General features: G+C 38.1%; 1 protein-coding gene across 1 annotated transcript in view; it reads left to right on the plus strand.

Annotated features, from left to right (window-relative positions):
* The window catches only part of ARL8B (ADP ribosylation factor like GTPase 8B), a 49,018-nt gene extending 21,954 nt beyond the window's left edge, over positions 1-27,064 (plus strand). Inside the window, exons 2-7 of the mRNA XM_019428768.2 lie at positions 13,103-13,183; positions 14,110-14,183; positions 14,593-14,686; positions 18,200-18,267; positions 19,113-19,183; positions 24,960-27,064. Of these exons, the coding sequence (XP_019284313.1) occupies positions 13,103-13,183; positions 14,110-14,183; positions 14,593-14,686; positions 18,200-18,267; positions 19,113-19,183; positions 24,960-25,009 (438 nt within the window). The 3' untranslated portion in view covers positions 25,010-27,064. The remainder of the gene's footprint in view (positions 1-13,102; positions 13,184-14,109; positions 14,184-14,592; positions 14,687-18,199; positions 18,268-19,112; positions 19,184-24,959) is intronic.
* The last annotated feature ends 675 nt before the right edge of the window (positions 27,065-27,739 follow it).

The raw sequence follows: 27,739 nt of genomic DNA on the forward strand, positions 1-27,739 counted from the left end.
CCTCAGTAGTACTGTTTGGCTATATACTGTGCAAGCTGTTATTCAGAAACCTGGCTAGTGGTTCTACCTCCTAGTTTAGTTTTCAAGACCTTTGATATGTTATTTAGGGTCAGATCCACATGTTACAGTTTAGGGATGAGCCCAGGAGTTCATGTATAACTTTATGGGGTCTGTTTGTCTAGAACTTTCCTTTGCAAATTTCACCAATACTATGGCTCACAGCCCTGGCCCCATTTTCCTGATCCTCTGTCTGGAAAGCTGGGCTTCATTATCCCTCCTTTGCTATGTCCTTCCCTCAACTGAATCTATCTCGGGGGCCAAGAGAATAGACAAAAAGAAATAATAATAATAACAGGGTTTCCTCTCTGTATTTTCTCCACACTACCAAGCACTTTTGGAACAGGGTTCTTATGGTTAAAGAGGATCCTTTTCTTTCTAAGGAATGCCTGCCTGGCAGACTTGGTTTTGTCTGGAGGCTATGGCATGAGAGAGAGAGGAAAAAACCCAGGAGACTTTTCCCACTCTCTGTCCTTTCTTCCTCTTGGCTGCCCCCCCCCCCCCCCCCCCCGCCCCCGAAACACACACACACACACACACACACACACACACACACACACACTCCCTTACCTCAGACTCAAAAGAGAAGGTGCTTCTCTTGGAACCTTTTCTGTTCATGCTTGGTATATGTTTGTTAGCATTTGGGCTACCTTTGATTACAGGGTAGGAGATGGGAGGAAAGAAAACGACTAGGAAATAGCACCAGATTTTTTGTGCTTTAAGTTCTGATATCCTTTTCTAATCTGTCTGCTGCCACTTATACCCTGAGCAGCCCTCAGGTGCTGCATACATTCTGTCCAGGGATTTTAGTTACCTTCAGTGGAAGGGATAGGGTGGAGTGTACTTATCCAATCCCTTTTTTTTTTTTTTTTTTTTGGGAGAGAAAGTGTGCAGGTGGAGGAGAGGGGCGGAGGGAAGGAGGGGGAGAGAGAGATAGAGACAAGGGGGGCGGGAGAGAATTCCAAGCAAGCTCCATGCTCAGTGTGGAGCTGGATGCAGGGCTTGATCCTACAACTTTTGGACCATGACTTGAGCCAAAATCAAGAGTCAGACACTCAACCGACTGAGCCACCCAGGTGCCCCCTTACTTAATCTTAACCAGAACCCTGTGCATTACTTTTTAACATTGCATTTAATGGACTCCGTGTAATGATGATGCTACCAAATGTTAAAACCTTTTCCATAGCTGTTTCTGAGGCAGGCATTGTTGTAAATGCTGTATGTGTTTTAATTAATTTAATTTTTAAAAATTGATTTGATTTTTAAACAATTCTATGAGATAGAGACTATTATCTCCACTTTACATTTGGGGAAAGTCAGGCATTGCAAAGTTAAGGAACATGCAGGGAGGACATATAGCTAGGCAAGTGGTAAGACCAGAGTTATAACCCAGTCAGTATAACTGTCTCCAGAGTCTCCATCATAACCACCAGACTAATACTACCTCTGTTTCACTGTGTTGTAAATTACCTGAGAAAATGAACAGGATCTCTTCTAGTAACTCCACACCCACTGGGATTCTTTAAACTGTGCTGAAATGATTGTCAGCTATTTAACTTTCCTAAGATGGGCTTTATTAATTACATTAAAATTTTTATTTTTCTCCTGATTCTGGCTTACTTTAATAGATTTTGATGAAGACGAGGCTTGTTACTTGTTTTAAAAAGTATGAAATTCACTATACAGTTTATTTGCAGGTTAAAACTTTGTTATGTATGATGTACCCTTTCCATAAAGCAGTTTTCCTTATGACTAGAGGACTTCTGTTACATATATAACTTACTGATTTATAGCATTTGGGTGGTTCTAGGAATCCTCCTTTTGATTTAGTAATAGCAGCCTATTTTGAGATTTGAAGGAAACTTTTTGTAATTTCTTTTTGAACAGCTATACATGGACACACAGAAGGGCACATGCAGCAGAAAATAGAGGTCTTCTTCTCATTCTATTTCTTAAATACCCATTTTTTTTCCCAGAAAGAGGGAAAGAAACTTTTAAATATAGAAAATCACTTTCTTTATGAAAAGTATTCAAGTTAGAAAAGTAAAAATAAAAAAAAGTAGTTGAAACGTCTAGAGACCAACAAGTAGAATATATCAAGGCCTGAAAATGTGACTGTATGCTAATTTTCCCTACTCATGCTTTTGACTTTAGAACCTGCTTTAGCCCATGTGAAGATTAGTAGTCTTTTTATATAAAGACACAGGTGTTATTAAAGATTTATGGTGGACCCTTGATGTTTGTGGGAAATAAATCCAGACATATTAGTGACTTGACAAGTTAGCAGAAACTATATTTGCTAAAGGTCTCCAGCACTGATTTCTTTTGGGGTCCATTTTCACATTATTACTGTGTCGTGATAATTTCTGAGTATCTGAGTGAAAATAAACCGTGGTATATGGTCTTTCAGGGTTTGACTAGGGATGTTCATTAGCAAATCGTTTTACAGACAAGCAAGTTGAGTTTTTCTTCAGTAGTTCTTTGGATATAGATTTATAAAACCTTTATTAAAGTACTTTTAATGAAAGGTGTAGTGAATGTAGGAAATAGTCATTACAGACCTTTTGAAATGAATTTTCTTCAAGAATGGAGGTTAGCAGAGATGAGAGTTTTCAGGCTCCTAATTGAAATTGTGGGTTTGAGAACATTTTAATCCTCAAGAGTTATCTTTATAAAGGAGATTGCTGCAGAGTAGCTCTACTGGTATTAGCAGGCAGTAAGGATTAATTAGTTGTTTAAAATGAGTTGAATTGGAATGACAGTCAGGCATTTAATTAGTAGTAACAGAGTTCCCTATGCCATTATGCTTTTAAAAAGTTCTTATTTGGAGAATTTTCATCTGTTAAATTTAGTTTTCATAGCCTAATATCAAAGAAAACATAATGTCTTTCGCTGAGTTTTAATGTTACCACCCAAAAAGAGCTATTTTAAAATCCATTTTTCTCCTCTTTGGGGTGTTCTATGTATCCTACTACGTAAAACCTACCAACAGTTCACTTGAAAAGTAAGCTAGCCACCTCCAGTCCCCACAAGGCAAACCTGATTGCTTGCCAAATTAACATAATTTAACAACATTAATAACAAAACAAAACAAAAGTACACTGGCAATTTTAACACTAAAACCCAGAGACTTGCTTTCCTAGACCCTTAGATTCAGGAGTGGTCTTCAGCTGAGAAGTATGTCAAGAGTGTCTCTGCTGGCAGGCAATGCTTGAGTGGTTTGTGAGGACGAGGACAGCAGTTAAGAGTTAAATATTGTATCTTAAGGGTTGGAGTGGGTCTTTTTGCCTCAGATGAAAGGAATGCACTTGTTATTAAAGGCCTGCTCTTTGGGAGCGGGAACTCCTATCTACAGTAGCTTTGGGAACTCAGGAAAGAAGAAAAGCAAAAGGAAGGGAGTGGTAAACACTTGAAGTAATGAAGAAGTGAACTAGCTATAGGTATTTAAGTGGCAGTAAGGAGAGAGGTAGAACCTTTGCATTCTGAGTAAGAGGGTTGTTCACAGTTGTATGTATCTGTATATAATCTAAAGTGATATAGCTGGGACTGGAATTTAGATTTCCTTACTGATACTCAAGTAGCACAGTAGTTAGGTTATCTGCAGAAGCTGCCGATTTAAAATGATCTTTAGATGTTTAAATGTCACTGTTTCAGAGAGGCCTTTCTAGATACCCAGTCACCTCATACTGTCTCCTTTGTTTTAAATGGTCTATATTCATTGTGTGGTATTTTTTAGGTTTCCTAGTTTCTTTTCCTTCCTTCTGTTGTTTGAATAACTGAGTAAATAAACAAATGAGTAAAAACACAGGCAAAGTAGCTTTGTGGGTTTATAGGACAATAGAGGAAAGGTGAACAGTATAGGTGTTTGTGAGTCAGTACAACACACAGTCATTGTCTTTGTATGCTGTTGATGATTGGATCATGTGTGAAATAGGCTTTTATTTTTATTTTAATTTTTTTTTAATGTTTATTTTTTGACAGAGAGAGAGAGAGAGAGAGAGATCAAGACAGAGTGTGGGCAAGGAAGGGGCAGAGAGAGAGATGGAGACACAGAATCTGAAGCAGGCTCCAGGCTCTGAGCTGTCAGCCCAGACAGAGCCCAACACAGGGCTCGAACTCACAGACTGCGAGATCATGACCTGAGCCGAAGTCGGGTGCTTAACTGACTAAGCCACCCAAGTGCCCCTATTTTTATTTTATTTTGAAAGTTTTATTTATTTAAGTAATCTCTCCACCCTACGTGGGACTCAAGCTTGTTGCTTAACTATATTTTAAGAAGCTTGTGAATAAAACACAACATCATAAACATTAGAGGTAGAACTGAATTTGGACCTACTCTTGCAATTCCCTCTTCTTCTAGATAAGATAGCTTCATTCCAAAGGTAAAATGACTTGCATGTAGTTAGTAAGTAGCATAACTGGTAATAAGATTCCCTGGCTTAGAGGATAGTCTTCTTTTTACTATTTTATTTTGCCTCAATCTATTTTGTTCAACCAAATTCCAGGAATATTGCCTTGAGACTTTGGCTTATGGATGACTACAGTTGCATCCATCATCACAGAATCAGTGAGTGCTACTTGTATCCTTCTTATTAAGTGCTAAGAACAGTGCTTGGTGTTATTTAAGTGTTAAATTTAAGTAAATAGAATGATACACTGTTAAGTAGTATATTTTTTAAGCATTGATTTGCTTCCTAAATTGCCAGTCTTATTTTAGTGGCATAGAAATAAGTATTCCCAGTTATCTAGAAAACAGTTGCTGAGTAGTTTATTCATTAAGCACAAGCTTTGAAAAGTGAGGAGTAAGATTTGACACTTGGAAAGAAGTAGAAAATGCTTCCAAATCTATAAAGTAGTTATACCACAAAATCCATGCATCACAGTTATTATTTATTACTTATTTAAACATTTATTAAACATATTTCTGTGTTCAAGACATTTGGGATTAAAAACTTAAAAGACTTTGGACTTCAAGCTGTATTACAAAGCTGTAATCATCAAGACAGTATGGTACTGGCACAAAAACAGACACTGAGATGAATTGAACAGAATAGAGAACCCAGAAATGGACCTACAAACGTATGGCCAGCTAATCTTTGACAAAGCAGAAAAGAATATTCAATGGAATAAAGACAGTCTCTTCAGCAAGTGGTGCTGGGAAAACTGGACAGCGACATGCAGAAAAATGAACCTGGACCACTTTCTTACACCATACACAAAAATAAACTCACATTGGATGAAAGACCTCAATATAAGACAGGAAGCCATCAAAATCTTTGAGGAGAAAGCAGGCAAAATCCTCATTGAGCTCAGCTGCAGCAGCTTCTTCCTCATCAGGTCTCCAGAGGCAAGGGAAACAAAAGCAAAGATGAACTATTGGGACCTCATCAAAATAAAAAAGCTTCTGCACAACAAAGGAAACAGTCAGCAAAACTAAAAGGCAACCGCTGGAAAAGGAGGAGATATTTACAAGTGCCATATCAGATAAAGGGTTAGTATCCAAAATCTATAAAGAGCTTATTCAACTCAACACCCAAAAAACAATCCAGTGAAGAAATGGGGGACACTTCTCTCAAGAAGACATCCAGATGGCTAACAGACACATGAAAAAGTGCTCAACATCACTCATCATCAGGGAAATACAAATGAAAACCTCAATGAGGTACCACCTCACACCTATCAGAATGGCTAACATTAACAAGTCAGGCAACAACAGATGTTGGCGAGGATGCAGAGAATTTCTTTTGCACTGCTGGTGGGAATGCACACTGGTCCAGCCACTCTGGAAAAACAGTATGGAGGTTCCTCAAAACGTTAAAAATAGAACTACCCTGTGACCCAGCAATTGCATGACTAGGTATTTATCCAAGGGATACAGGTGTGCTGTTTGGAAGGGACACATGCACCCCAATGTTGATAGCAGCGCTCTCGGCGATAGCCCAAGTATGGAAAGAGCCCAAATGTCCATTGATGGATGAATGGATAAAGAAGATGTGGGGTGTGTGTGTGTGTGTGTGTGTGTGTATACACATGTACATACAATGGAGTATTAACTCAGCAATCAAAAACAAGGGAATCTTGCCATTTGCAACTACATAGATGGAACTAGAGGGTATCATGCTAAGGGAAATTAGTCAGAGAAAGACAAATATCATATGACTTCACTCATTTGAGGACTTTAAGATACAAAACAGATGAACTTAAGGGAAGGGAAGCAAAAATAATATAAAAACGGGGACAACATATAAGAGACTCCTAAATATGGAGAACAAACAGAGGGTTACTGGAGGGGTTGTGGGAGGGGGGATGGGCTAAATGGGTAAGGGGCATTAAGGAATCCACTGCTGAAATCATTGTTGCACTATATGCTAACTAACTTGGATGTAAATTTAAAAAATAAAAGAAAAAATTCAAAAGACTTGGGGCACCTGGGTGGCTCAGTCGGTTAAGTGTCCAATTTCAGCTCAGGTCATGATGTCATGGTTCGTGGGTTTGAGCCCTGCATCGGACTCTGTGCTGACAGCTCAGAGCTTAGAGCTTGCTTACTTCAGGTGCTGTTTCTCTCTCTCTGCTCCTTCCCAACTCGAGCTCTGTCTCTAGCTCTCAAAAATAAACATTTAAAAAAAAATTAAAAAAAAAAATTCAAAAGACTTGATGACCTAATTTGCAGCCGTTGCAGGTTAGCAACTGAATTTGAAAAAAGTTATTGTTAGCTTCTGCCACCATTGAGAAGTATTGGTGAGGAAAGAGCTGAAGAAACGTCCAAGAAAGTTTAGGGGCACCACCCCAGTATACTGCAGACCACCCCCTCCATCATTTTATCTTGAAGTGGGTGCTATAATTGATGTTCATAATCATTAAATTTTATTGCCAGAAGGGCCCTTACAGGTTATCTAACTTAGTTGTCTTGTTTTACATTTGGAAAGTGACCTTCAAATACCAAGAACACATTAAATCATGTTCCATATATTGTATGTGAGAAGTTAGCCAACTATGTGTGCATTTTAGAAAGCTTTCTATGCAAGCTAGTTTAAAAGTTTTGGTATTTAAAAAGTTTAGCTACCATTTCTGGCTGCTTCATTATATAGCACATCTTTTTCCTAATGATACCAAACAAATGAGGCATTATCTCACATAGATCTCACTTCAGACATTAATTAAAGGTTATTACAATACATATAATTACAGTGGAAATCTTTAAGAAAAACAGAATCACCCACTATTGCTATGTGACCTTGGGATTTATTTCCTTTTCTATAAAATGATACTGGTAATTGCCTCTTAACAGCAATGAGTTTTAAAGTTGTGGTAAAATACTCAAAACAGAAAATTTACCATCGTAACCCTTCTTAAGTGTACAGTTAGCTCAGTAGGTATTAAGTACATTCACCTTGTTGTGTAACCGTCACCAGCATCCATCTATAGAACTTTTTTTTTATCTTTCCAAACTGAAATTCCATACTCACTAAGCAATAACTCTCTATTTCCTCCTTCTCCCTAGCCTTTGGCAAACACCATTCTACTTTCTGTCTTTGCGAATTTAACTATTCTAGGTTCCTAAGTAGAGTCATATAATATTTGTCTTTTTGTATCTAGCTTATTTCACAGTATAATATCTTCAATGTCATCTGTGTTTTAACAGGAATAAGGTTTTTAAGGCAGAGTAACATTACATTGTAGAAATAGACCACATTTTGTTTATTCATTCATTTGCCAGTGGCACTTGGGTTTCTTCCATCTTTTGGCTCTTATGGATAATACTGCTGTGAACGTGGGTATACAGATACAATTTTGAGTCTCTACTTTCAGTGCTTTTTGGTATATAACCAGAAGTGGAATTCCTGGATCATGTGGTAATTCTATTTCAAAAATTTTCAGGAATTATTATACTGGTTTTCATAGTAGCTGTACCATGTTATGTTCCTGCAACAGCGCACCAGGATATGGCTCCATATGCTCCCTGCAGTTTGTTGTTTTGTTTTTTGATAATAGCCATCTTAATGGGTTTGGGGTGGTATCTTCATGGTTTTGATTTGTATTTCCCTAATAATTAGTGATGTTGAGCATCTTTTCTGTCCTTATTAGCTATTTGTGTATTTCCTTTGGAGAAATGTCTTTTCAAGTTCTTTGCCCATTAAAACAAATTTTTGGTTAAGATTTTTTAAGAGCAGTTTTAGGTTTACAACATAATTGAGGAGGGGACGGTATAGAGATTTCCTGTATACCTCTTGCCCCTACACTTACAGCTTTACCTGTTATCAACATCCCACACCAGAGTGGTACATTTATTACAATTGATGCATTTACACTGGCACATCATGATCACCCAAGGTCCGTAGCTTTACATTATTTTTCACTCTTTGCGTTGTACATTCTGTAGGTTTGGACAAATGTGTAATGACATGTATCCATCATTATGGTATCATGCAGAGTATTTTTACTGTCTGAAAATCCTCTGTGCTCTGCCTATTCATTTCTTCCCCACCCCCCAACTCCTGTTAACCACTGATCTTACTGTTTCCATAGTTGTGCCTTTTTCAGAATATTTTTGGAGTCATATTTTTAGTCATTTTGTTGGAATCATATAGAGTATGCAGTCCTCCCAGATAGAGTCTTTCATTTAGATATGTTTTTAATATTCCTCCATGTCTTTTTGTGGCTTGTTAGCTCGTTTATTTTTAGTTTTGAATAATACTCCATTTCTTGGATATGCCACAGTCTATTTATATACTTAACTGGAGGACATCTTGGTTGCCTCCAGTTTTTAGCAGTTATGCGTAAAGATGCTGTACGCATTAATGTGCAGATTTTTGTGTGGACTTCAGTTTTAAACTTCTTTGGATAAATACGAAGGAGAATGATTGCTGGATTGGAGAGTATATTGAGAGTATATTTGGTTTTGTAAGAAACTACCCACCATGGCTGTACCATTTTGCATTCCTTCTTGCTTCCACCGTGGCTGTACCATTTTGCATTCCTACCAGTAATGAATGAGAGTTCCTTTTGCTCCACATCCTTAGCAGCATTTGGTGTTGTCAGTGTACAGATTTTGGCCACTCATTGATAAGCGTATAGTGGTATCTCATTGTTTTAGTTTGCATTTCGCTGATGACGTATGATTGCAGCATCTTTTTGTATGCTTATATGTCATCTTTGTATCTTCTTTGGTGATGTATCTGTTAGGGTCAGTGGCTCATTTTTTAAATATTTTTTTAATGTTTATTTATGTATTTTGGGGGGGGGGGTGGGCAGAGAGAAGAAAGGAGAGAGAATCCCAAGCAGGTTCCGCAGTATCAGCACAGAGACTGACGTGGGGCTTGAACTCACAAACCATGAGATCATGGCTGAAATCAAGAGTGGGATGTTGATACACCCACGTGCCCCATGTGGCTCATTTTTAATTGGATTGTTTCTTTTCATATTGTTGAGGTTTTAGAAAAGTTCTTTGTATATTTTAGATAACAGTCCTTTATTGGATGTATCTGTTACAAATATTTTCTCCTGCTCTCTGCCTGTTTACTAACTCTAATTCTAACTCTTGTTCACAGGACAGATTTTAATTTTAATGAAGTCCAGCTTATTGTTGCTATCATGGATAGTGCCTTTGGTGTTGCCTTTGTTCCTTTTTAAATCAGTTTATATTTTTGTTGTTGCATCAAGACTAGTTTTGATGTATGTAGTTTTGATGTCATGACTTTATCATATTAGTCATATGTGAAACTTCTGAGAATTATGTCTAATATAAATGAAAGTAGTGATTGTGGTTAACATTTTTTCTTTCATTTTTTAAATTATCATTTAGTTAAAAATTTTTTTAAGTTTATTTTTGAGAGAGACAGAGACAGAGACAGAGACAGCATGCGAGCAAGGGAGGAGCAGAGAGAGAGGGAGACACAGAATCTGAAGCAGGCTTCAGGCTCTGAGCTGTCAGCACAGAGTTGATGTGGGGCTCGAACTCACAAACCGTGGGATCATGCCCTGAGCAGAAGATGCTTAACCAACTGAGCCACCCAAGTGCCTCAACATCTTTTTTTTCTGAAATCAGCCTAAATTCCACTGAACGGGTTGGGGGAGTGAGGTATAACTTTGGAGTTATGTAGAGGATATTAATTTATAAAATTGGAATTCATTGTGTTCGGGGCTTGTAGACTGTTTTAGAATCATGTGTGGCTAGCATAAGGTCACAACAAACAATTGGCCAGTGTTAGGACCTTGAAAATAGTCCTATTTGTTTAACCATTCCTATCTTGAGAGATTTCATAATCCTGGGCTGTTTACCTAAAAAGTAAGAGTTAGGTCAACTGAGAGATTAATATTGGGTAAATAAAATATATAAATAGATAAAATTAGTATTAACTGTGACTCATTTGATGTACTTAGTAATTGCAGTCAAGGTAAAGAATACGACAAGAAGCGTGAAAGAGCTGGTAGGAGAATTATGATACTTTCCTGAGGATTTAAAAGATTTGAATGTTTGAGTGGACAAACCATGTGCCTGGAGATGGAGAGATTTGATAGTTAAATATTGTGAATTGATATAGAGCAATCCTTCTCAGATTAGATACAGTTAATATAATTCCATTCAGTATTTTAACTGAAATATGAATTTCTAAAGTTTATTTGGAATGTGAGCAGTGAACCATTCCAAATTCTTGATCTTCTATGTAGTGTAATACATTGCACAAGCTACAGTAATTCATCTAATCCTAATTTAGGATAAACAGACTAATGGAAAAGAATTGAGGACTCAGAAATAGAACTGTCTCTGTATGGCATTTGGCAAATCACTTCAAATTAGTTAAGAATGGGTGGATTTTTTTTTTTTTTTTTTTTTTTTTTAGGTAGTCTTTGTGCCCAGCGTGGAGCCCAGTGCAGGGCTTGAATTCACAACCCTGAGATCAAGACCTGAACTGAGATCACGAGTTGGACTCTTTAAAAAAAAAACAAACAAAAAAAGTTTTAATATTTATTTTTGAGACAGAGACAGAGCATGAGTGAGGGAGGAGAAGAGAGAGAGGGAGACACAGAATCTGAAGCAGGTTCCAGCCTCTAAGCTGTCAGCACAGAGCCTGATGCACGGCTTGAACTCATGAACTGCGAGGTCATGACCTGGGCCGAAGTCAGATGCTTAACTGACTGAGTCACCCAGGCGCCTCAAGAGTTGGACCCTTAACCTACTGAGCCACCGAGGTACCCCAGGAATGCATGCATTTTTAAATGAGGAGTGAGATGATTGAAAAAAGGAGCTTTTTTTGCACTGTATAATCAAATTCCAGATGGGTGAACATTTTAAATGTAAAAAAGTCATTCAGTAGCAGAATGTATGGATAAATTGTTGTCTGTTACTATAGTGGAATACTCTACAGCAATGAGAATGAACAAACTGCAGGCAGCATAATGTTGAAAGAAATACAAAATATTATGTCGTAAGAGTTTATTAAATATGAAGTCCTGGAACAGTAAAAACTACTCTGTAGTGTTAGGAGTCAGAACAGGATTAACTTTTGGGTGAAGAGTAGGAAATAGTGATTCAGAAGGGGCAAGATAAGGACTTTGAGGTTCTGGAAATGTTATGTTTTTTTGATGTGGATAATTGTCTTTAATCCAGTTGTTCATTGTGATTATTTATTGGTCTTCATACTTACGATTTGTGTACTTCTTTGTATGTATATGTAGAAAAAAAAGAGCTATAAAATTAAAAAAAAAGAAAAAGTCATTCAAATACTATTAGAAGATATTTCAGTTTTATGACAAGAAGGTCATAAACCAAAAAGAGAACAGAATTGATTACATAAAAGGAAAACCTATAAAGTGACAAAATAATTTGGGATGCCTGGGTGCCTCAGTTGGTTGAGCATCCAACTCTTGATTTCGGCTCAGGTCATGATTCCAGGGTTATGGGATTGAGCCCCACATTGGGGTCTGTGCTGAGTGTGGAGCCTGCTTAAGATTCTCTTTCTCCCTCTGCCCCACTTCCCTGCTCATGTCCTCTCTCTCTCTCTGTCTCTCTCAAAAAATAACTAACTAAATGAAGTAAGTAAGTAAGTAAGTAAGTAAGTAAATAAATAAATAAATAAATAAATAAATAAATAAAATCATCTCTTTAAAAGAAATGGCAAAATATTTTATAAGCCTTGTTACAAGACAAACCTGGAAAAGCTATTCAGCCATGAATTGTAATAGTTATTGTCAAAATAATTTAAATGCTAAAAATGGAAAACTTTGAAGTTTTACTTCTGATTTCCTACTTTGTGTGTTAACATTTATGTACAGGTGGGGAAGTTAATAAATGTTTCTTCATAGTTGTATAATAATTCTTTTTTAAATTTAAGGAAATATGTAAAATATTTTTATTATTTTTTAAATATTTATTTATTTTTGAGAGAGAGAGAGAGAGAATCTTAAGCAGGCTCCATTCTGTCAGTGCAGAGCTCAACTTGGGGCTTGATCCCATGAACTGTGAACTCACAACTTGAGCCAAAATCAAGAGTTGGATGCTTAACTGACTTAGCCACCAAGGTGCTCCCAAAATATCTTTTTTTAAACGGGGGAAATGTGTTTGTATGAACAAAATGTATCTCTTCAAGAATTAGGGTATAAAGCTTGTTTTCTTTTTTTTTTTAAGTATTTTTTTTAAATTTTGTAATGTATGTTTATTTTTGAGAGAGAGACAGAGAGAGAGAGAGAGAGAGAGAGAGAGAGAGAGAGAGAGAGAGAGAGAACGTGAGCAGGGGAGGGGCAGACCGAGAAGAAGACATAGAATTTGGAGCCGGTTCCAGGCTGTGAGCTGTCAGCACAGAGCCTGATGCAGGGCTCAAACTCACAGACTGCGAGATCGTGACCTGAGCCGAAGTCGGAGGCTTAACTGACTGAGCCACCCAGGTGCCCCTAAAGCGTGTTTTCTTAAGACATTATTACCACCACTAAAAAATTAGTTAAATACTAAAATGGTTACAGAAGCATTGTTGATGCCTGAAGCTTATACCATGTTATGAATCTTAATAAATATTGATTAATCTAACTTGAGATGTTTTCTTTCATTCAGTCAGGTCAATTCAGTGAAGATATGATACCCACAGTGGGCTTCAACATGAGGAAGGTAACTAAAGGTAACGTCACAATAAAGGTATGTTATCTTGCCATACTTGACTTAAATTGTTAGCATACATAGCTAGAAATCTTTGTTTCTTTGTTTTTTACATGCTTATTTGTATTTCTTAACTCATGAATGGGTAAGTTTCAAAAGAATGTAAATCAACTGTTTTGTTTTGTTTTTTTCTTTTTCTAATAGATCAAAATGTGTAAGTTGAAATGGTTAAGTGCCATAAAAAAAAAATTAAACATGGTTTGGAAGAATAATGTTTAGGGTCTAAATGTTTCTAGGAAATAAAAACCCCATCTTTGAGATCCCTAGTTTGGGATGTAAATAAAAATAAAAATCCCATGTTTGGGATGTAGTGTTACATTATTTCATGGGTAGTATTTTATATTGAAAGATAATTTATTATTTATAATATTGGTAATTTAGTATTATATTTGTGGTATATATGTGGTAACCTAGTTTTCTCTTTCTTTGTTACTAAGCCCTAAAATTAAAACTATAAAATTGGAAAGTTTATAAAACTATAAACATAATTTTTTTACAAAATGTTTATTTATTTTGAGAGAGAGAGAGAGAGCGTGAGGGTGCATGAGCAGGGGGAGGGGCCGAGAGAGAGAGGGAGAATCCTGAGCAGGCTTTGTGCTGTCAGCATGGAGTCTGATGTGGGGCTCAATCCCACGAACTGTAACATCATGACCTGAGCTGGAATCAATGGTCGGACACTTAACTGACGGAGCCACCCAGGCACCCTTGAACATAAAGTTTAGAATGGCCCCAAGAACTTCTAGATTAAGAGCTTGTTTTATTAGCTCAAGTTTTTCAGGAGTAGTTTGGCTCTAACGTTGTGGAAGTAAGCACACCTGCCTAATCTTTCTCCGCCTCTTGTAATTTTTTCCTTCCGTGTATTACTTGAAATATCTTTCTTAAGAATTGTCTTTCTTGGTTTAAAGATTTGGGACATAGGAGGACAACCCCGATTCCGGAGCATGTGGGAACGGTACTGCAGAGGAGTCAATGCCATTGTGTAAGCACTTTTTACAAACGTCAATTTAGGTTTCCAGGAAGAAAAGTTGTTTTTAATACTTCAAAGCCTCAATTTTTATTTCACACAATAACTTCCTCAGATATTTTCTTAGTGTAATTCCATTAATATGAAACTTGAAAAAATGAATCGTAAATGAGAGTTTTATTTATGTCTTTTGTTTATGCAGTTAAGAGCTAAGGGATATAAATGTTTTACTGCCATGTTTTAGCACCTGAGAATAGTCTATTTAAAAGTATTTTTGGGTACTGAGCTTCTCTTTATGTAGGCCTTTATTTTGATTAACAGTTTCAATAGTGTAAATCTTAAAATTAAAAACCTTTATTCCTAATTGTGATCATCAGAGAATTTGGAGAAGACATATTGAAACTGCTTTTTTTTTTTTTTTAAGTTACATGATAGATGCTGCAGATCGTGAAAAGATAGAAGCCTCTCGAAATGAGCTACATAATCTTCTAGATAAACCACAGTTACAAGGAATTCCAGTAAGTATGGAGTTTTTGGTATATTATATGATTATAATATATTATTAGAAGTATAATTCTTTGATTATGTTATGTTCAAAACCAGTAAAATGTCTTCTGTCTTAAAGTCTTGAAAGGCTTATACTTATTGAATATGAGTCATATACTGGGCACTGTGCTATTTATTTATTTCTTAAACTATATGCAGTAGGAGCAGTGCTCAGTCCTGGGGATACAGTAATGAACAGAAGTGAATAGAATCATGCTCTCTGCCATCATGGGGCTTGTGGTTTAGTAGGAAAGGTGGATGCGATGAAATCATTTGAATAGTACAGCTCTGATAAGTGCTGCAAAGGAAAGGTACAAGGGGCCATGAAAGTTGTAAGTTAGAGGAGAGATTTGATCTAGTTTGAGGGAAGAAAGAAGGATTCCCCGAGGAAGTGATGCTTGAGCTGAATTGTGAGGGATATGGAGGCATGTGAGGGTTGGTTGGGACGATTGGAGGAGAAGGGAGTTGTAGACAAAGAGAGCGCTTTTGGAAGGAGGAAGCAAGGCACTGAGAGGAGGCCAGTCTCTCTAGAACACATAGCAAAGTGAGAGGGTGGTGAGCTATGAGGCATCTAGGACACTAGAGGAGGCTGGGCTAGGCTGGGCTGGGCTGGACTGGACTGTGTGGGAGGCTGATGTAACATTTGAAATGATCAGATTTATTATTTAAGTCACTTTTATTTCAGTTTGAGAGTAGATTCAAGGGTCAAGAAGGACTATAAGGAGGACAGTTTTAGGAAGCTGTTGAAGTTGTACTGCAAATTATAGTACCATGAATTAGGGTGGTAGTAGACAAGATGGTGAGAAGGAAACAGGTATTAGGGATATTTAGGAACACTGTCCTCAGACTTGATAATGGGTTAAAAGAGGAAATGTAAAGAATAATTTCCTAGTTTTCTGGTTCGTGCATTTGTGCGGAGGGTGGTGCCTTTTGTTGAGCCAAGAATGCTGGAAAAGGACCAGGATTTAGCCTCATGACAATGAATGTCAAGTACTTGAGGTGTATTATCTCTGTGAATTCTCAGAACATAATGAGGTTCATGGTTATAACCATGCTTCATAAAAGTTGCTTCATAAAAGTTGTTACTTATTCAAGGTTACATGGCAACATTTGTATGTTGTGCAGCCAGGTTTTGAATCCATGTCTATCTGACTTCAAAGCCAATTCTGTATTTCCTGTTTGAAAACCTGGTTCTATATACCGTAAGGAAACATCAGCCTTAAAGTCATCACGAGTCTTCTTAGTTGCAAGCAAAAGAAAGCTGACTTAAGCAGAAAGGAATTCATTGAAAGGACATTGGGTAGCTCTGAGAAGGCAGCACATAAGCAGGGTCAGGAAATGGGCTGGAACAAGGAAGCTCAGCAGCTGCCAGATACCCAGACCCACACCACAGAGTAAATCTGGTGACCACATGCAGGTTCTAAACACTGGACGTAATTTTTCTGGTTGGAAAGTCATCTAGGTGATTTTCTTTCCCTGTCAGAATGGGTTCTCCCTCCTGCTTTCTTGTGTAATTGGCTCTGCCTGGAAGGTTTTGGTCAATTCTAGATCTAGCAGAAAGGAAAGCTGGGGAAAAATGATCCACAGAAGCAAGAATCTCTGTTGGGAGGCAGATTCATACGGTAGGAGGAGGTTTCTTAAATGTAGTAAGAGGTCTAAAATGCTAGGCAACCTCCAAACTGACCACTGATAACAAATGACCGTGATGTTATTTTTAGAAACTCAGGCAGGTCCAGCTTGAGAACCTGGTGTGACTTAAATAAGAGTATAGAGAGGCATGGGAGTTGGGAAAGGGGAGACAGGCTGACCAAAGGTATTGAGGTTTGGCTCTTGGCACTCTGACTCCCTGTAGTGCATTCTCCTGTGAGCTCCTGGTGTCCCTGGCTTTCTGTCCTTTGTGCAGAGTCACAGTCTGGGGCCTAGGAGTACGATTGGTCAAAGTGTATGGAGTCAGCTGAGAGTATGCTGTATTAAGTGAAAGGAATAGGTATGACAAGGTAGACCTGGCATGTACTTTGTTGAGATACAGGTTTTTAGAAAACACTGACTTTAGAGTTTGGATATCATCAGGTATGTTACAGGTACTCATATTCTCGCTCTCTCTAAGGCAGAAAGGACATAGCTGAGAAAGATAGATTGGTAATTGGGAAGCCTGTTTCTGCTTTCCTTTCTTTTCAAAGTACATCTAGCAACCTGATGACAGCATTTATTGCTAGAGTTTAGAGCTGCTATATTTATCCTGAGCTCCAGACTTAACCATTGTCTTAGAATATTTATACGTGGTATTCTGTAGGATGGATCAGGAATTTTAAAAGCCTATTTATGTGTTTATATGATTAATGGCTAACAAAAAAATGGCTAAAAAATTGTTCCCCCGCTCTTGGTTGTGTTGGTAGACATTTATTTAGAAATAGCAGAATGCATACCGTAGACTCAGATTTTTTTTTTTTTTTTTTTTGAGAAAGCATGAAAGCACAAGTTGGGGAGAGGGAGAGAGAGAATCTTAAACAGGCTTTACACCTAGCTTGTAGGCTGCCTTGGGGCTCAATCTCATGATTGTGAGGTCATAACCTGAGCCAAAATCGAGAGTTGGACACTTAACTGACCGAGCCACTCAGGAGCCCCTAGACTTAGAATATTTTATTTTTTATTTTAGAGAGAGACAGTGTGAGTGGGGGAGAGGGGTAGGGGGAGAGAGAAAATCTCAAGCAGGTTCCATGCTCAGCATGGAGCCCACTGTGGGGCTTGATCCTATGACCCTGGGATCATAACTTGAGCTGAAATCAAGAGCAGGACACTCAACCAACCGAGCTGCCCAAGTGTCCCTAGTCTTAGAATATTTTATTTTATTTTTATTTTTTAAAATATTATTTGTTTTTCAGAGAGTGCAAGTGGGGGAGGAGCAGAGAGAGGGGGACAGAGGATCTGAAGTGAGCTCTGTGCTGACAGGCTGACAGCAGAGAGCCCGATGTGGGGCTTGAACTCAGGAACCATGAGATCATGACCTGAGCTGAAGTTGGATGCTTAACCAACTGAACCATCCGGGTGCCCCTAGACTTAAAATATTTTAAATGTTTATTTCTTATTTTTGAGAGAGTGAGAGTACCAGTTGAAGAGGGGCAGAGAGAGAGAGGGACACCTCACTGGCAGCAAAGAGCCTGATGTGGGGCTCAAACCCCCGAACTGCAAGATCACAACCTGAGCTGAAGTTGGATGCTTAACCAACTGAGCCAGCCAGGTGCCCCAAGACTTAGAATATTTTAAATAGAATTTGGCAGCCACATGTTGGATTAAGGGCATCTGTGTGGGAGAAGTTAAAATGGATGCTAATTTGAATGACAGAGTGAATGAGATAGGCTACCACTTAACACAAATATGCCTTAATAGTATCGCATGTGGTACCATTCCAGTTTTCATGACTATCATATGCTTCTGTGACCTTTTCTTACATAAAAGTTTATTGTTAATATCTTTCCTTTTTAAAGGTACTAGTACTCGGAAACAAGAGAGATCTTCCGAATGCCTTGGACGAAAAACAGCTAATTGAAAAAATGTATGTCTTAAGAAAGAATGATGGTGTTTTTAAAAAAGTTTGGTTCTCACTTACACTTTTTTTGCCCACTACTTTGTTTAGCATCATTATATTATTTTTTTTTTTTAATTTTTTTTTTTTCAACGTTTTTTTATTTATTTTTGGGACAGAGAGAGACAGAGCATGAACGGGGGAGGGGCAGAGAGAGAGAGGGAGACACAGAATCGGAAACAGGCTCCAGGCTCCGAGCCATCAGCCCAGAGCCTGACGCGGGGCTCGAACTCACGGACCGCGAGATCGTGACCTGGCTGAAGTCGGATGCTTAACCGACTGCGCCACCCAGGCGCCCCTAGCATCATTATATTATTATTTAATTTTTAATTTTTATTTTTAGAGAGCACGTGAGACGGGGGAAGGGGCAGAGAGGATAGAGAGAGAGAATTCTAAGCAGGCTCCACACTCAGCACAGAGCCCGTCATGGGGCTCGATCCCATGACTCTAGAATCATGACCTAAGCTGAGATCAAGAGTGGGGCGCTCAACTGACTGAGCTACCCAGGCGCCCCTTAAGGATTTTATTTTAAAGTAATCTCTACACCCAACATGAGGCTCGAACTCACAACCCCAGGATCAAGAGTCGCATGCTCTTCTGACTGAGCCAGCCAGGCGCCGTTATTTAGTAATGCTTATTGCTATGTTTTTAGGTGAACATGGTAAATTTGGCCCACCAGAGAAGTGAATTTCTAAAATTTCAGTAGTGGTAAAATAATTTCTTCAGTATAAAAAGACCAGGAAATGGAACAAAGGGTGATAAGTATGATGGTTGTTTTAGGCACTGACTTATTCTCTTAATTCTGCTTCTTATAGGAACCTGTCTGCTATTCAGGATAGAGAAATTTGCTGCTATTCAATTTCTTGCAAAGAAAAGGATAATATAGGTAAGAAATGACTGTTGAAGAAATGGGTATTACTGGAAAGGTGTCTTAATGGTTTCTAGTGTTTATTTTCCCCATTTCTGTTTAATTGACTTCCCTTTTAGAGTACTGTTGTTTTTGCCTCAGGAAAAATAATAGACATTATATATTTTGACAGCAAATACACATCCTGAATGTGCTCTATGCTATTTAAAGAAGTGAAATAGACATGAAGTTAAACATTATGTGATATCAATTTATTGTATTAATTTTGGTCGAGCTAGTATCCAGCTGTGCTTTTTAACAATGATGTTTTTGAAATAAGACTTCACAAAAATTGGTCTGTTATTTGGTCTATAGGCACTGAAACAATTGTTCATTTATTGAACCAGTATATTACTGCAATATGTCAGTACTCTATTGGAGATATAAGCCAAAAGTACCCTTTATCTATTAAGTGTCTGTATAAATTTTCTAGAATTGCCATAGCAAATTACCACAACTTGAGCATCCAAACTCAAGGTGTCACAGGGCCCTGAAGGCTGCTGGGGAGTATCCTTCCTTGCCTTTTCTTAGTTTGTGATTGCCTGCAGTCTTTGACTTGGAGATGGCATAACTCCAGCTTCTGTCTCTGGCCTCACACAGCCTTCTCCTCTGTGTGTGTCTCTGTGTGTATTTTCTTTTCTTATAAAGACATATATCATTGGATTAGGGCCTACCTTAATCTAGTATGATCTCATCTTACATCTGCAAAGACTATTTCCAAATAAATTCTAAAGTTCTGGTAGGTGTGAATTTTTAGGGACTCTCTTCAATCTAGTACAGTGTCCTTAAAGAATACGTATATCTGGTTGGACTTTAGTTTCTTAACTAATTTATGAGAGATTATGTAATAAAAGTATATTGGAATGGGTAAAAAGAGTCAAAGGTAAAAAGGAAAGAGGACTGGAAGAGTTTGACAAGATAAATTACTATTCCAACCTGTTAGTTGCTTGCTTGAGTGAAAAGACCTCTAACAATGCAATAAAATATACTCAGTGGTAAAGTATAATCTTCATGAAAAAAGCTACTCACGCTAAGTCACATGGTTCTTGTCTGGACATGACCGGCTCAACCAAAGTATGAAAGGAGAGTTCAATGCATGCATCTTGAAGCGGCTGGGTAGGAGCCTAGGGATTTTTGTGGCACCTTCACTTTTCTGAGTTTTGGTGGTCACTGATGAAAAAGATCACTGTGTGGGTCAGTACAGAAAAATGAGGCTATCCATCATTGCTGCATAGTAGGCTACGGACAGCGTGTGCTTTGGAGTCACGCAGCCTCAGGCCAGAACACTTGGTCCTAAGTTACTTTCTGACAGGCCTTGGACAAAGCTCTTAACCTCCCTGATCTCCAGTTTTCACTCATCTATAAAATGGTGATAATGGCAGCAATTTCAAAACTCTCTTGTGAGAGGGAATGTGACAATGCATTACAACATTTGACATATGGTGGATGTCACATGGGGGTATTAGTTTTCTATTGCTGCTGTCAATTAGCATCCTCTCATGGTTCTCACTGAGCTAGAAATCAAGGACTAAAATGACAGGTTGTGCTCTTTCTGGAGACTCTAGGAGAGACTCCCATTTTCTTGCCTTGTTTTCACCTTTTAGATCCTGCCTGCTTTCTTGGCTCATGGCTCCTTCCTCCATATTCAAAGCCAAAAACATTATCTCTCTCTGACCATTTTACCATAGTCACACCTCCAATTAAAAAAGAAAAAAAAAAAAAAAACACCGAAAACTTGTATTGGCACTTGTAAATAGTGCCAAAAAAGTGTGTTTAAAAGGTATTCTGAGATTTTTTTTCCTTTAGCCTTGTTCATTTTGTACTGGTTCTTACCATAGTTAACTTTTTTCCCAAGTCATTTCTAGTCTATCAAGTTTTTCCCCATACCTTCTCAAACATGCTCTGATGAGCTCAAATTGTTGATAGTTTTCTGGCTAATTCGGGCTTTCTTTCTCTTTTATTTTATTTTATCTTATTTTACTTTTTATTTTGAGGGTTTTCTTTCTTTTCTTTTTTTTTTTTTTTTGAGTTTATTTGAGACCGAGAGACAGCATGTGTACATGAGTGGGAGAGGGGCAGAGAGAGAAGGAGAGAGAGAATCCCAAGCAGGTCTGCGCTGTCAGCACAGAGCCTGACCCTAGGCTGAGTCTCGAGAACCATGCGTTCATGACCTGAGCTGAAATCAAGAATCAGATGCTTAACCTACTAAACCATCTAGGTGCCCCATAAAGATTTTATTTTTATTAATACTATTTTTAAATGTTTATTTATTTTTGAGAGAGAGAGACAGACAGTGCAAGCAGGGGAGGGGCAGAGAGAGAGGGAAACAAAGAATCCGAAACAGGCTCCAGGCTTTGAGCTGTCAGCACAGAGCACGGATGCAGGGCTTGAACCCACAAACCGTGAGATCATGGCCCCAGCTGAAGTCGGACGCTTTACTGACTAAACCACCCAGGCACCCCAAGATTTTATTTTTAAATAATCTCTGCACCCAACATGGGGCTTGAACTTAACAACCCCAGGATCAAGAGTCCTATATTCCACTGACTGAGCCAGCCAGGCCTCCCTGAGCTTCCTTTAAAGAGCACCTAAAAGCAGTGTGAGCCTAATAAGTTGGTGATGGACACAAACTCTCCTCTATTAAATGGGTAGAATAAGTGATTTGTTATATTGTGAGCATTCAGATAATTTTCAGACTCTTCAAACACTTAGGGTTACATAGTTTATTAAAAAAAAAATCCCCCCTCGTGTTAGGAGGAATTCTTGTTAAATTTTAAGTTGTGACGCTATGAGAGTATTTACTTATACAACAGTGTTCTCATCAAAGGATTTTTTTTCCCCAGGAGATGTTTGACAACGTCCAGAGACACTTGGTTGTCATAATGAGGAGTGTGATGCTGGCACATAGTGGGTAGAGACCAGAGATATTCTAAACATGCTACAGTCTCCACGGCTAAGAATCGACCAGCCTAAAATGTCAGCAGTAGTGGCAAGGCTGAAAAACACTGTTCTATACTAACCGTAATTTTTAGGGCATTGTGCTATTCTGTAAATCCATTTTACCACTTTGAATACTCTCTAGTATTTCATAAAATAGGAAAAAGAAGTTATTGAAAGGAGAAAAAAAACCCTTTATTTTATTACCTTAACAAACTAGCCAGATAGTTTCTTGAAAAAATCTTGGGAGCTCATTTAGGAAGGAAATGCTGGAGAGCTGATGAGAAAGAACTTTTGCTATTTGAGGCTGATCTTCCTAGTCTGTCATAGAGCTCCAGAGACACCAGTGTGTGATTGTAGAACTCCTGCTTCACTTTGTATTATCAAGCCCTAGGACATGGATCCACTCTACCTAGATTCAAATAAGCAGTTTGTAAATCAGAATTTGGAGCAAGAAATGCAGCTAATAGCGAATTAGATTAGACTTCTTGGATAATCAAGTCAGAACATCCTCCTTAATTTCAGCTTTTACAACATTTTAGAACCAAATTCATGAATTTACTAAATTGTTCCAAAGGTATCTCAGTGCACATGGATTGTGTATTCTCCTTCCAGCTTCCTAATGTGGCATATGAAATACTTGAGTAAGGTATCCTCAGACCACACATAGAACAGATTACTTCTGGGAACATGATCTTTGCAAAGATGACTCATGTTTGTGGCCCTTTTTGTTATGGAAGATGACTTCTTTTTCTGAGTATCTTATTTCTTTTCTGCCTTTTTATCTAGTCTTAAGGATCCATCTGTCTTTAGGATATGACTTCTGTCCAGTGTCCACAAGTTTTAATTTTTTTAAGTGAATATCTTAAATATTTAAAACTAGGCATTTCACTTTCAGTTTTACCTTTCTTTCCGTTCAGTTCTAATGAACATGGCTTTGCTCTTACTGCATACTGCTGTCCCCCTTTGAAAGCGTACAGTCTGGTTCAGCAATCAGGTTAAATCATTGTTTTCACAACTCTGAGCAGATCATGTTTGTTCAGATCTCAGCTCTAGGCTATTCTTTATATGTATGTGGAGTACAGTTTCTGTAACACACATTAGCTGGGAAACTGAATTTGCACTCAGCTCTCAGGCTTGGAGAATCGAATGCTCCTTTTGATAGATGCTCACATAGGGGTGACACATTTTAAAGAACTCAATGACAGTGACTCAGTGTTTGACTTAGCTGCTTTCTCTTGTCACTCGAAGTGCTTTTCTTAGCTAATTTCAGCTACTATAGCTTCACCTGCCACCTCTATTATGGTAGCTTACCAGTCTGCATCCCTTTCTGAGATCCATAGAGCTAAAACTACCTGCTGGACATCTCCATGCCTGTTATCTTCTTACACCTCAAACCTGATGTGCTTTATAGCTTAATTCTTTTTTTTTTTTTTTTTAATGTTCATTTATTTTGAGAGAGCACAAGTGAGGGGACAGGCAGAGAGAGAGGGAGAGAGAATCCCAAGCAGGCTCTGTACTGTCAGTGCAGAGCCTGATGTGGGGCTCAATCTCATGAACCATGAGATCACGACCTGAGCCAAAATCAAGAGTCAGACGCTTAACCGACTGAGCCACCTGGACGCCCCTACAGCTAAATTCTTAATCTTTTAATTCTCAAGTCTGTTCTTTCTTTAGCCACTGTGTTTGTCAGCAGCTCCATGACATACACAACTCATTGAAGTCAGAATGTTCTTTCTCACCCACTACATATAGGCAGTCTGTTCTATTCTGTATGTTAGTCAATTCTGCATTTCCTTCTTCTATCCCTATAGCACTTGTTTGCTTCAGGCCTTCCTCCACTTCATATTCCTGCTGTGGTATTTGGCGTCTGTATTAGCAGCTTTCCAAGTTGTTCTCTGTTGCCATTGTTGAGCATGCTAAAATAAAGTAATATATGTTCTCTGCTTAAAATTCTGCAATAACTTCTAGTTGACTTGAGAATAAAACCCAAACTTAGCAGCACCTTAGAGTGAGATACAAGGATATCTGGCTCCCTCTTGTCTGTGGTTCTTTGTTGAGGACATTTTTGCTCCCAGGGGACATTTGGCAATATCTGGAGACATTATTGGCTGTCACAACTATGAGTGTGGAGGGGGAGTGATAATGGCATCTAGTGGTAGAGGTCATGGATACTGCAAAATGGTCTACCATGCACAAGAAAGGCCCTCTTCCCATCCCAGCATAGAATTACCCAGTCCAAAATGTCCAGAAGGTGAAGTGAGAACCCCTGCTGTAGCCTTAGCAACGAGTGGCAGCCCCTTCCCCCATCCCTGTGCTTCATCCACATCTTATCAAATATAACCCATCCAGATCTCCACAGTGTTCATGTCTTTGTTTATTCTTTTGCTTTTGTTGTTTCCTTTGCCTGGAATTCTGCCAGGCAACCCTCCTCCCAACCCCAAATGATTTCTTCTCTGTTTTCCAGCTTTGACACTAAAAACTCCCTGAGGGCAAAGAGGGTTTCTCCCATATCTTTGCATTCCTGGCACTTCATGTAATAGTACCTTGTCTTAAGGCAGTTAGTAAATTTTTGAGTGAATAAAAAGATGGCACAAGCTGTCCTGAGCACACAGACCTCATGAGTCTCTCATAATTCCTTAGACTGCCCTCTTGACGTTTTGGTAATGGAGAATAGTAGTATAGATGCAGAAAAGCAGAAGAGGGCAGCGCCAGCATGTATTTTGAATTAGCTGCATTTTAAATATTATCTCTCATGTTTAGTAGTTTCTTAACTTTGATATCTTAATGCCTTCAATTTTTTTCCCTCCATCTTTAGATATCACACTTCAGTGGCTTATTCAACATTCAAAGTCTAGAAGAAGCTGAAGCATCTCCTGAAGTCATCCAGTCCTTCCTGGCTATAATCCTAGAATTATTGTCCGTTCCTCTGAAGTACTTCCCAGAATACGGTCCTTCCTAAACCCAAGAAATTGCCTTTTTCAGAGTTTATTTCTCATGTGCACTGCTGAAGATGTGTATCCCTAATCCTTCATAAAGAATCAGCTAGAGTTGTCATGATAAAGTCAGCACACACAAAAAAAGCTTCTTATACATACTTGTCTTAAACAGTGTGTAGAGCTTTTTTTTAAAAAAAAAAAAACAAAAAACAAAAAACCCCAAACACATGTGACCATCTTAAATCAAGACAATTGCATATATATGTTCTGGTCTTTCTGGGCCAGATTTTTATATTGGTTTTCAGTAAATGTCTATGATATTTCGTTATAGAGTCCATTAGCTTAATACTGATACTGACTTGATACAGCATGAAGTTTCTAGTGCCACACACAGTATTTAGAAAACCTTTAGCCTGACTCATGTGGGATAAAAACATAATGTTTACCTGTCTCACAAATGCATGTGAAATGTATAATTACACCTTAGGAATTTAAAAAATGGTCTGCAAAGAGTGAGCGAAGGCACCAGATCAGTGTTGTTAATTGGTTCTTTACACTGGTGAGATCGTATATGAGTTTAAAAAACATTCTGCTTTCTGAGAACTCTTCATCGCCAGATAGCAGTTGGGAATATGGGAGGAACTGAGGCATGCTGTTGTGTATCTGTCCAGATCATTACTTCTCTATTTTTTCTTCTTCTTTTTTTTTTTTTTTTCTGGGTTCAACACACTTTTTTAAAGGGTTGGGAATCGAGGATTTTCTCAAAAGCTTTCATGAATTTAGAGCATTCCAGCCAATATAATAAAATGTGCTAAGAATGTCAGACTTTGTTCAAACACCTGTTTGTTCTTTCTTTCTCCAGTCATTAAATCAGTGCTGCTGCATGACACTCTAACTCTCGACTTTTTATATCCAGTCATAGACTTTCAGCACAATAGATACTTAGAAATAAAAATTCTTATTTTTCTCTCTTATTGATGTAAGGTTTGGCACTCTTTTGTCTGGTGCCATTAGACATCTCGATTATTGTGACAACTCTAGACCTGCCTGCTCTATCTAATGTAATCATGCGCAACGTCTACAGGTTGTTTAATAATCACCCGGGGAACTGAGGAGCTGATGCTGTGGATTGTTTGCTTCTATGATACGGAGATGTATACAAACTTAAAACGAACATGTTTCGTAGTTTAGTGATGTCCATATACACAAAGGGACATATTACTACTGGTTCACTTGTAAATTGTTATTCACATAAACCACTGTAGTAGATAAAACTCTATGGTACACCCGCTTATGTGTTGCCTCACACTGTGTGTGATTTTGTTTCTTTTGTTAAGCAGCACTCATGTAGACAGTGCATTTCCAGACATGTTGAGCACTCAGAAGTGCAGTCAACAGTGAGTTCTTTTAATGAATACCAGTTTTAATTTATAGACTGCCATGGCCTTAACAATATTCTGTACAAAATACTGCACTGTGTTGCACAGATACTCCTTGTTTTCCTCCATTCGCATTTTTATGAGTAGAATCTCAGCTTTTAAAATTCTGTTCCTATTCTTTGAAGCATGTTGCATACTTCCCTGATGGGATGGATGGTTCTGTAAATGAAGGGAAATTTAAACTTGCTACTGTAGCTCAACACCATTAATGGTCACTGTGAACCATTACAGAGAATGTGGCAATTTGCTTGTGCCTAAAAGGAGGAATTGGAACTAGAAAGTGTGACTCTGTGGGGATCGCATAGGTTTGTTATTTGACCTATAGCTAAACCTTAAATGTGTTTGTGTGTCTGTTCATTGCTTTCAGCATTTCAAGACATCCAAACTCTACTACCAACATTTTCCTGTGCATTAACTTCTGCATGTGAAAACTTAACAGTTACTGAACTTTGTAAATACGTGAATTTTTTAATTTAGGTGATGCATTTTTTTGTCTGTTTACTGCTCTTCTCAGCTTTATTCAATAAACTTGCATTTTGAGGGTTGTATTGACCATTTTAACTGAAAATGTGCATCCTGATGGAAGGTGCTGACGTTTTTGGAAGGGGACAGAAAGAAAGTTATCGTGAGCAGGGTCCACAGACAATGTGCTGGAAAGAAATCAGCTCATTTCTCAAAGAACTGGGTCTGTGGGCTAGTTAACATAGAAATAAACTTTTACAATATCCACAGAATTGATACTAGGATTTGGCGGGGGGAGGCAGGGTGGAGGAGATGCTGTTAGCTGTAAACTGTCATGATACACCAAATTTAAGACTTTCACAAGTGGCAAGAGCTAGTTAAGCATTTTATGATCTATTCTTTTTAAAAATCATAATGAAACTTTATTAATAAATTGAAGTTGCAAGGCATGCCTACTTACTGACTAGAGTTCCAGAATGAAAAGATTTTAAATATCAAACGTTATGGTTTTCCCACAAAGGCACATGTTTAAAGTAAAGCCATTTGGTCTCCTTTCCTGTGTGTTATCTTTTGCACTATAAAAGTGAACATTTATCTCCTCAAAGCTACTGCAAAGATGGGATTTTTTATGTAGTTTTACTCAAGAAAAGTTCAGCCTGGCTTTTCCTCCTATATCCATACTGTTGTTCTGGATAGTCAAACCATGTTGGCCAATTGGGTGTGATTCAGCATTTCTAGGACAGAAATTTCGAGGATAT

The sequence above is a fragment of the Panthera pardus genome, unplaced genomic scaffold (assembly GCF_024362965.1).
Source record: "Panthera pardus isolate Hobbes unplaced genomic scaffold, ASM2436296v1 HiC_scaffold_8, whole genome shotgun sequence".
Lineage (NCBI taxonomy): Eukaryota > Metazoa > Chordata > Mammalia > Carnivora > Felidae > Panthera > Panthera pardus.